Raw genomic sequence first — 9,952 nt, forward strand, 5'->3', positions numbered from 1 at the left:
ACAACTGACCACTGTATATTCCGTAGTGCAGCCTGTACTTATTCTGAGGATAGATGAGGAATGGGCAAAGAGGAATTTGATGGAATAGGAGACTTCTCACCTCTATTAACTCCTTGAAACCTGCACAGACTGGCATTAAAGTGTTAAAGGTATGAACCAAAAAACATACTTTTTCATCTGACACTCTGAAGTTGTCGTACATGGCATAGGATCTTTCTCCTTTCCAGTCCATCAATTCAATTTTTATCACATTTTCTCCTAAAGATAATTTAAAAAGTGTTATTTTAGAGCAGAAAAGCAGACTGATCAACTTATATACAAATCTTACCATCACTGAGCAGGGCATGAATATGATCATTCCTAAGCCAAAATTAATCTTTTCTTGACTGAAAATTACCAAATCCATTTTTATAATCTTCCCACTTTCTGTGAATAGAAATGCTGATTTGATCATACTGATCTTTATGTGGGTCTGAATGTAAGTAAGAACATAAACTTTCCACAAAAATATTCATTATTATAAAGCCATTGCATATGACATTAGACTTACCTGTCAAAATCAACTTTCCCATTGGTCCGTTTCTGAATCACAGTCCAGCCTCCTCCATCTTCCAAGTCACAGAATACAAGGAATGGTTCAAGTGACAGTTTGGGTTTAATCCTGTAGAAGCCGCTCCCTGGTTTTAGTCTGTCATATAACTCAGAACAATCTAACAGACATAAATTACAGAAAAAATAATGATTTAACTATTTTGAGATCAACTTTCTTTTAACTCTGTTTTATCACAATGTACTGTTCTTTTCCTTTTGTATGTTGATTTAACCCCGGCAGTAACACTGTTAAAATTCAAGAAATACAATAAAATATAAAACTTAAAACATAAATAGACTTGAGACACCAGATAGATAAAAAAAAAAAAAAAACTTCATATACAGATTTAAAAATGTTATCAACTTCAAAATTTGTTCATAATCAATTCTCATAAAATAATGAAAAGGCTTAACTACAAATTAGCAGTGTGCACAGGTTTCTTATAAACATTACCTTTGTCATGAACTAACAATGAGCCTCCAGAACTTGGTAGGGTGGGTGAGGTTTCAGTGTTGTCTTCTTGTGTTCCAGTGATAGTTCCAGGTTGGGAACCAGCTTGAAGCGTCGGTGATTACGCAGATGCATAACTTTCCATTCTCCGATCAGCAATCTATTATTCAGTTTCGAATCTCTTCCTTCAGCTTCGACACTTCCGATATTTGTCATTCTTCCTCTGCCTCAATAAACCAAAGGCAACATTATTCTTCTCTTTTTATGAGGTTCCATTTGTGTCAAAAATGAGTCGACTGCTTTGTGCTTTGTACTATACATTTGTCTTTGTCTACAGTCATTGCCTACTTGTTCAGGTAAATCAGTATATGTAGGCGTGTATGTTGTCTGTTGACGTCATCTTAATCTGTCATCTTGCTTGATTTTTCTCTGTCGTTTAATTACTGTCGTCCTTATTGTCGTTTTGTTCTGTCATCTTGTTCTGTCGTCCTAACTGTCGTCCTAACTGTCATCTTGTTCTGTTGTCCTAACTGTCATCTTATTCTGTCGTCCTTACTGTCATCTTATTCTTTCGTCCTTACTGTCGGCCTATCTGTCACCATCTGCAAATTCACCTGACAGTACAAAACGAAGTACAATAATTCATTCAAATTAATGTTTAGGAAAAAACGACTGTAATTCACCAAAAAAGACTTTTTTTATGTTCCAAAAGTTGTAGTATGTACCTGGTTACAAAACTTATAAGTTTGCCAATATCTCCCTTACTGTATGTACAGTGCACAACATTTTTTATGAAAAAATTACAGTAATTTACCAATAGGTTTTTTTCATGTTCCAAAGGTTGTAGTATGTTCCTAGATACTGACATGTGAGATTTTGGCAGTATCTCTCGTCATATAGGCCTATGTACAGTACACAATTATTTTCATAAAATTTACTGTACGCACATTTTTTTTGTAGGTTGTAGTACATTTGCAGTTACAAGACTGACTTATGATTTGTGAAATTTTGCTCATACCTCCTATACTATATGTACAGTACACAAATATTTTTAGAAAAAAATATAGTAATTTATCAATAGGTTTTTTTATGTTCCAAAGGTTGTAGTACATTCCTAGTTATGAGACTGGCTTACTACAGGTGATATTTTGCCAATATCTCCTTTACTGTATGTGCAGTACACCAATATGTTTTAGAAAAAAATTACTGTAATTTATCAAAAGGGTTTGTTTATGTTCCAAAGGTTGCAGTACATTCTTAGTTACAAGACTGACTTACTACAGGTGAGATTTTGCTAATACCTCCCTTACTGTACATACAGTACACAAATATTCTTAGAAAAAAACTACTGTAATTTACCAAAAGGGTTTGTTCATGTTCTAATGCTTGTAATACATTCCTGTTTACAAGACTGACTTACTCCAGGTGAGAGTTTGCCAATATCTCCCTTACTGTATGTACAGTACACAAATATATATATATATACAAAAACCTATTGGTAAATTACTGTAATTTTTTCATAAAATATTTGTGCGCTGTACATACATTAAGGGAGATATTGGCAAACTCATAAGTTTTGTAACTAGGTATATACTACAACCTTTGGAACATGAAAAAGCCTTTTTGGTGAATTACAGTAGTTTTTTTCTAAACATATTTGTGCACTGTACGTCCAGTAAAGCAGGTATTGGCAAAATTTCACCTGTAATAAGTCAGTCTCTGTACAGACTGTAAGGGAGATGTTGGAAGTATTGTCTAAGGCGAGACATTGGCAAAATATATTTAGTCAGTTTGCCCAATAGGCATTTACTATAGTCCCGTGAACATTAATTTGTAATTATTGTACTTCGTTTTGTACTGTGAGGTGAATTTGCAGACAGTTCCTTAAGCAGCCTAGTCGAATATGAAATATGAAACTAACTTTACAGCGCTGATGAAGGTTATGATGACAGAACAAGACGACATTAAGCACAACAGAATAAGATGACAGTTAGAACGACAGAACAAACAGAACAGGACGACAGTTAGGATGACAGAACAGGACGACAGTAAGGACGACAGAACAAGATGACTGTTAGGAGGACAGAACAAGATGACTGTTAGGACGACAGAACAAGATGACTGTTAAGACGACAGAACAAGATGACTGTTAGGACGACAGAACAAGACGACAGTTAGGACGACAGAACAGGACGACAGTTAGGATGACAGTTAGGACGACAGTTAGGACGACAGAACAGGACGACAGTTAGGACGACAGAACAGGATGACAGTTAGGACGACAGAACAGGACGACAGTTAGGACGACAGAACAAGACGACAGTAAGGACGACAGAATAAGATGACAGTTAGGACGACAGTAAGGATGACAGTTAGGACGACAGAACAGGACGACAGTTAGGATGACAGAATAAGATGACAGTTAGGACGACAGAACAAGACGACAGAATAAGATGACAGTTAGGACGACAGAACAAGACAACGGTAAGGATGACAGTTAGGACGACAGAACAAGATGACAGAACAAAACGACAATAAGGACGACAGTAATTAAACGACAGAGAAAAAGCAAGCAGGACGACAGATTAAGACGACATCAACAGACAACATACACGCCTACATATACTGATTTACCTGAACAAGTAGGCAATGACTGTAGACAAAAACAAATGTATAGTACAAAGCACAAAACATTTTTGACACAAATGGAACCTCATAGTTTTTGGCTCTTTTCCTATGTAATGTCTAGATACTGTAGAAATTCTGGTCAAGCTTACTGATATTTGAATATTTTGAAAATATGAGAGCATGAAACACCAAGATAAACACCAGCTGTGACATGACCATCTAATATTCTTTACATGACAATTGAGAAATGTGTTAATTTTGTCCAAGAATAAAATCACATAAAATGTAGCAAACATAGACTTCCATTTAAAGGGATAGTTCACCCAAAAATGAAAATTTGATGTTTATCTGCTTACCCTCAGGGCATCCAAGATGTAGGTGACTTTGTTTCTTCAGTAGAACACAAACAAAGATGTTTAACTCAAACCGTTGCAGTCTGTCAGTCTTATAATGGAACTGAATGGGAATCACGGCTTTGAGAGTCAAAAAAACATACACAAACAAAACCAAATGAAACCCTGTGGCTCGTGACGAAACATTGATGTGTAAAGACATGAAACGATCGGTCTGTGCAAGAAACTGAACAGTATTTATATCGTTTTTTACCCTTGCGTAAACTACGCCAGAGTGCGTACACACCTCACGCACCGGATGCCGTGCGCGCGCCCAAAGACAGTTGGACATAATGGTGTATTACAGGTAAAAAAATTATATAAATACTGTTCGGTTTCTGGCACAAACCGATCGTTTCGTGCCTTAGGACATCAATGTGTGGTCACGAGCCGCAGGGTTTAATTTGGATTTGTCTGTGCATGTTTTTTTTACTCTCATAGATTTTGTTACCATTGCCATGCATTATACGACTGATAGACTGCAACGGTTGGAGTTAAAAATCATCATATGTGTTCTACTGAAGAAACAAAGTCACCTACATATTGGGTGCCCTGAGGGTAAGCAGATAAACATCAAAGTTTCATTTTTGGATGAACTATCCCTTTAATTTGCATTAAACATTGTAATGTTTAGAAATGCAACTATTTAAAAATTTTAATGTAAGTAAAATAAGCAATGCAGGCATATATATTTAAAAAATATCAATAAAGGTTTATTAAATATAAATCTATACAGCACGTGGTGTTCTTACCCTTCTCCAGATTACGTGTCAATGAAATGCCTTCCAGACTTTCATTTCCAATATTTATAGCCACTGCTGGTTCCGCATGGTCCACACTAGTCTGTCCACTCGGTCAGAAAGATGCTTCATCTTCCCCCATTCCACACATACCAGAAGCAACAACCTACAATTGTTGTTTACTTTATAATTTATGTGGAATTTCTGTTCCACACAAAACCTTCAATATTATGAGCAAAGTAGTACGCCATCCCTATTGAATACTTAGCATAGGCTGCTTATTTTGCTTTTGGTCTTTACATTTAACATTTCTATATTTGTGGTCAACACAGAAAATAAAGTCATTTAGGCTTACGTGTTTGGAAAGGCGTGAGGAAATGAAGTAAAGAGTTTTTCATTTTGCGTTTCATTTTTTCACTTTTAGATTTTATTCAAATCGTCCATTTATGAAGCTGTTCTCACAAAAAGGTCCCCACAAGGATGTATAATTACTGAGGTGTTGGAGGATGTAGCCCCCAAGAAAACAGAAAAAAGAAACTTGACTCACGCGTTTGCGCGCGCACACGCACTTTAAATAAAACCATATTTTATTAACACTACGAAGTTGTATTTAAGGGACGCTTTCGCGTTGTTATCACCGTTCCCATTCGCCCAGCCTCCTGATTTTGTGTGCATGAGGAAGTTAAAAACCGCTACGTCTGCAGCAGGTCAGGAGTGAAGAAAGGGGCGGTGTGTGTTAATGTGGTTGTGGGATGGTAGACATAAGAAAACTACAGCTACCTTTGAACCTCCTTCCTTTGTTATCACAAAAAAATCACGGGACAGTCACCGCTCGTAAAGACAATCATGGAGACATGACACAGAAAGACTGTTTGAGGAATAGGCTGTGACTGCTGCGAGTCAAGCAAAGGGAAGGAAAACAGTTTCCCCGGATGCGCTTTCTGTCTGGTTTGTATCGGTTTTCCCAAAGCTGGCGTTCTTTTGCTATGATCTTGTTCAGACTGAAACAAACAAATAATTGCTTGTTATATTTCTTTCTGCAGATATTTAATTTAGGGCTTGATTCGAAACTTTCTGGGGCAGACAACTTTTGGGATTAGTAATCCATTGGGATATTAATCAGAAAATATTTTAATCCTTCTCTGAAACCTTGAATTTGAACTCTCTGAGGATTTATTAGTCTAAAGTAAGTACATCTTTTGTCATGTTCGGGTTTGTTAGACCTAATTCTGCTTCATTTTTCAATGTTGTTTGATTGATAACTTATTTATTGACTAATATGTAAGTGTTTGTAAGATTTATTGATTAATTTGTGCAGCATCTGTCTGTATTTGGCAAACTATCATTTATATATAAAATATAAGAGTAGATATGCTATCTTTAAATAAACTGCAGTTTATTTTTATTTATTTATTATTATTATTATTATTATTATTTTTCAGAGAGAAACTCGAAACTTTCCTGTAAAAATGACATCCGTGCATTTTAACCCTGGATTAGATTCCAAGGAAGTTAATAGGTAAGTGAAAAGCATTCAATTAAAGTTACTAACAGTTCCCCAGCATCATGACCTTTACTCCCCCGACTTTAAATGAGTAATTCAGCACTATTCCCAGCAGAATTACATGGCGTGTTAAACAAATGACTCGAATGAACGTTTTGTAAGCTTAACATTTCTAGAATGATGCAATGTTGTTATGTTGTATCTTTTATCTATGTATCTATGTTGGAGCAGTAATGGGGTGAAAGAGGAGGCAGAGGTGCAGATTGATGATGGAAAGGAAGAGACTGAGGATCCAGACACCATGTACCAGTAAGTAAGCTTATAATTTGTTGACATTGTGATATTTTGAGATTCATTTTCTTATGCCTTTTTCTGTATCTGGTTTGTTTTGCAGTTGTGTCCGGAAAACTATAGCTCCTTTTGTGACGTCTTTTGGTTTTCGGTGAGTGGGATCATTTCATTTCAGAATGTCACATAAAGAGGCTCCCAGGACCTGTAAAATCCAATAAAAGTGTTTGTGATCTTTTACTGTTTTTCCAAAAATAGATTTTAGACTGTTTTTTTTTTATTATATAATAGGCTGCTTCTCTTCTTATTTGCAGTGTTTTTGGCCTTGTACTGATCATTGTGGATATTGTTCTGGTCATTGTGGACTTGTCCCTTTCCAACGATAGTGGTGATGTTAGAAGTGCACTAGAGGCCATTTCTCTTGTCATCTCCTTCTTTTTCCTCATTGATGTGCTGCTCCATGTATATGTGGAAGGGTTAGTAGTTTTTAAAAGTAATTTAGCAAATTTCATCTTTCGTCTTGCATCACTTAATTCAAACGTCATTTACAAAATGCTTTAGACTGACGGAAACCAATAGTGCTGTAGTGCTTGTTTCACATGATGAGTTGCTCATGATAGGAAATGATCTTCAGGAAACACATTTCCGGTTTGTTTTTCCCCAAATAAGTTTTTATCACTCTGGACTAGTTTCCTAGAACTCAAGCACAAAAATAAGTGAAATGGCAAACAAGCTCTGCAATATGATTATATACAGTATGAGCGTTATCAAAACCTGGTGCAAAGGTATTATTTTACACATTCAGGATCTATTCCTTAGCAATCTCTGATAAACCATTCTTCAATCATCATCTTTCTCAGATTCAAGGTGTATCTCAGCTCAAAACTGAATATAATAGATGCTTGTATTGTGGTTGTTACCCTGGTGGTCACCATGATCTACGCATTCTCCGATCTCTCCGGAGCCAGCCTGATTCCCAGGTACAGCAGATTTAACAGAACATGCTCACATTTCACCCAATATTATAGTAGTATAACGACATTAATATGGTGTGTTTGCAGAGTGGTCACTTTCCTGAGATCTCTGAGGATATTGATTCTGGTACGTATCTTCAGACTGGCCTCTCAGAAGAAAGAGCTTGAAAAGGTCACCAGGAGAATGGTGAGTGACACCAAGAAACTGTTGTTTGTCTCATTTTGTGATGTGGTCATTATAACTTTGTGTATCTTTAGCCAATGAGTGTGATAATGAGTGTGATTTCTATCTGATTTGCACTGCTTTTTTAAAATCTGTTTCAATGTCATAAGATGTATATGCTCACCAAGGGTGCATTTTTGATGAAAAAATACAGTAAAAACAGCAATATTATGAAATATTATTTTAAAAATATAAAAAAATTAATTATTCCAGACTTTTGACTGGTAGTGTAGTTTTCATTCCATTTTTAAATTAATTTTCCTCATTTAGTTTTTAGTCTTCTGTTTAGTCTTTTTCTTGTCTTTGTTTATATGTTCTTAAATTATTTTTACATTTCTCACTCTCATGTAAAGCAATTTTTGTCGTATGAAATGTACTGTATAAATAAACTTTCATAATTCTCACAGGTGTCCGAGAACAAAAGGCGGTACCAAAAAGATGGATTTGATCTGGACCTCACTTATGTCACAGGTTTGGTTGCTTTTTGTTATTGTCTTTTTTTTGTATAGCCATTTCATTTAATCTTCATGTTTTTTTTGTCTTTTATTTTGCATCAGATGTACCTTTTTAAATTCACATGAAACATTATAAACGACATCAAAATGAATTAATTTGCAAACCAAAGTGATTCATCATTGGTCTTCTTTCTCTTCAGAAAGAGTCATTGCCATGTCTTTTCCATCTTCTGGGAAGCAGGCGCTCTATAGGAACCCTATCAGAGTAAGACACCAGCATGACAAACATCTCAAACGTTTAAGAAGATTTGAATTGCATGTAAAGTAGTTTAGATATTTGAATTGTATGATCAGAATATAAATGACACATTTCAGGAGGTCGCTAGATTCCTGGACACCAAGCATCTGGATCACTACAAGGTGTTTAATCTCTGTAGTGAGTAGACGATTCTCTTCATGATTGTGATCAGATAATTTTGCCTTAATTGCTAGTAAAGATAATTTCTACAGTCTCGTAATTTCTAAAAGGCATGATAAAGATGGTGGCTAATCTGACGTCTTGTTTCAGGTGAGAAGGGTTACGATCCAAAGTTATTTCACTATAGAGTGGAGCGTATTATGATAGATGACCATAACGTGCCGTCACTCGAGTAAGTGTGCTGCCAGCACAACTGAACATCAAAACATGTTGCAGAAGTGTATTTCTTAGCAAGCATGTTGTCATCTTTGAGGCGTGATTGAAGCTCTGTCTGTTGGTAATGCTGTCAGAGATATGCTGCGGTACACGGCCTGTGTTAGGGAGTGGATGGCAGCAGACTCCAGGAATGTGATCGCCATCCATTGCAAAGGAGGAAAAGGTCTGTTGTTTGATGGGATTTCAGTGTTGTTTGTGAATGCAGTCTGTCTGAAGTGTTTAACAGTTTGGGTTTTGTTCAATAGGGCGGACTGGGACTATGGTGTGCACGTGGCTCATCGACAGCGACCAGTTTGAGAGCGCACAGGTACAGTCTGCTCATCCATGTTTACATTTATTTAATCCTTCTCATCCAGGATTGTGTTCAAATGTTCTTAAAAAACCATCTTACAGGAGAGTTTGGACTACTTTGGGGAGAGACGGACTGATAAAAGTATGAGCTCAAAGTTCCAGGGTGTTGAAACTCCCTCACAGGTGTGTGAAACTGGATTAGAAGCCATGAAGCCAGCAGTAACCAGTGAATGTGTATAGTCCTTTTTTTTTTTACTGATAAATGTTCTGTTTGTTTTGCACTTGCAGAGTAGGTACGTCAGTTATTATGAGATCATGAAGAACCAATACAACCTTCAGCTGCCACCTCAGAAGAGCCTGAAAATAAAGAGCATTCGAATCCACTCCATCGCAGGTAAAACCAAGCCTGTAGTCAATTATTATTAGTACTATTATTATAAATATATTACTTATAAAACATATTCATTTAAATATGTGAAATAAAATGTTTATATATTGAAAATAAAAAAGTAATATATAGAACATGTGTGTGTATATATATATATATATATATGAATGAAGAGTTCAGATGCAAAAGTTAGTGCCATCTGAAAATTTCTTCTAAAATTAGCATTTTTATCAGGCTCCAATGTTTAGGTTCAGTAATTTCACTTTAATGGCAATGTTTGGGTCCTTTTCTATGCCATTAAAGTGAAATAACTGAACATAACTATAGGAGCCT

The 9,952-nt window shown here is 36.0% G+C and overlaps 1 protein-coding gene across 2 annotated transcripts in view; it reads left to right on the plus strand.

The window, feature by feature from the left end:
* Nucleotides 1-5,464: 5,464 nt before the first annotated feature.
* Nucleotides 5,465-9,952, plus strand: part of LOC107701101 (phosphatidylinositol 3,4,5-trisphosphate 3-phosphatase TPTE2-like) — a 6,241-nt gene continuing 1,753 nt past the window's right edge. The window contains exons 1-16 of one of the 2 annotated variants that reach the window (XM_016503030.1): nt 5,465-5,750; nt 5,846-5,988; nt 6,245-6,321; nt 6,538-6,615; nt 6,701-6,748; nt 6,909-7,070; nt 7,455-7,574; nt 7,656-7,755; nt 8,199-8,262; nt 8,447-8,511; nt 8,622-8,682; nt 8,815-8,896; nt 9,015-9,103; nt 9,186-9,247; nt 9,334-9,414; nt 9,520-9,625. In XM_016503030.1, coding sequence (XP_016358516.1) covers nt 6,272-6,321; nt 6,538-6,615; nt 6,701-6,748; nt 6,909-7,070; nt 7,455-7,574; nt 7,656-7,755; nt 8,199-8,262; nt 8,447-8,511; nt 8,622-8,682; nt 8,815-8,896; nt 9,015-9,103; nt 9,186-9,247; nt 9,334-9,414; nt 9,520-9,625 — 1,168 coding nt within the window. In that variant the 5' untranslated portion in view covers nt 5,465-5,750; nt 5,846-5,988; nt 6,245-6,271. The remainder of the gene's footprint in view (nt 5,751-5,845; nt 5,989-6,244; nt 6,322-6,537; nt 6,616-6,700; nt 6,749-6,908; nt 7,071-7,454; nt 7,575-7,655; nt 7,756-8,198; nt 8,263-8,446; nt 8,512-8,621; nt 8,683-8,814; nt 8,897-9,014; nt 9,104-9,185; nt 9,248-9,333; nt 9,415-9,519; nt 9,626-9,952) is intronic. The other variant, XM_016503031.1, reaches the window with a different exon arrangement.

Source organism: Sinocyclocheilus anshuiensis, unplaced genomic scaffold (assembly GCF_001515605.1).
Source record: "Sinocyclocheilus anshuiensis isolate Anshui unplaced genomic scaffold, SAMN03320099.WGS_v1.1 scaffold907, whole genome shotgun sequence".
NCBI lineage: Eukaryota > Metazoa > Chordata > Actinopteri > Cypriniformes > Cyprinidae > Sinocyclocheilus > Sinocyclocheilus anshuiensis.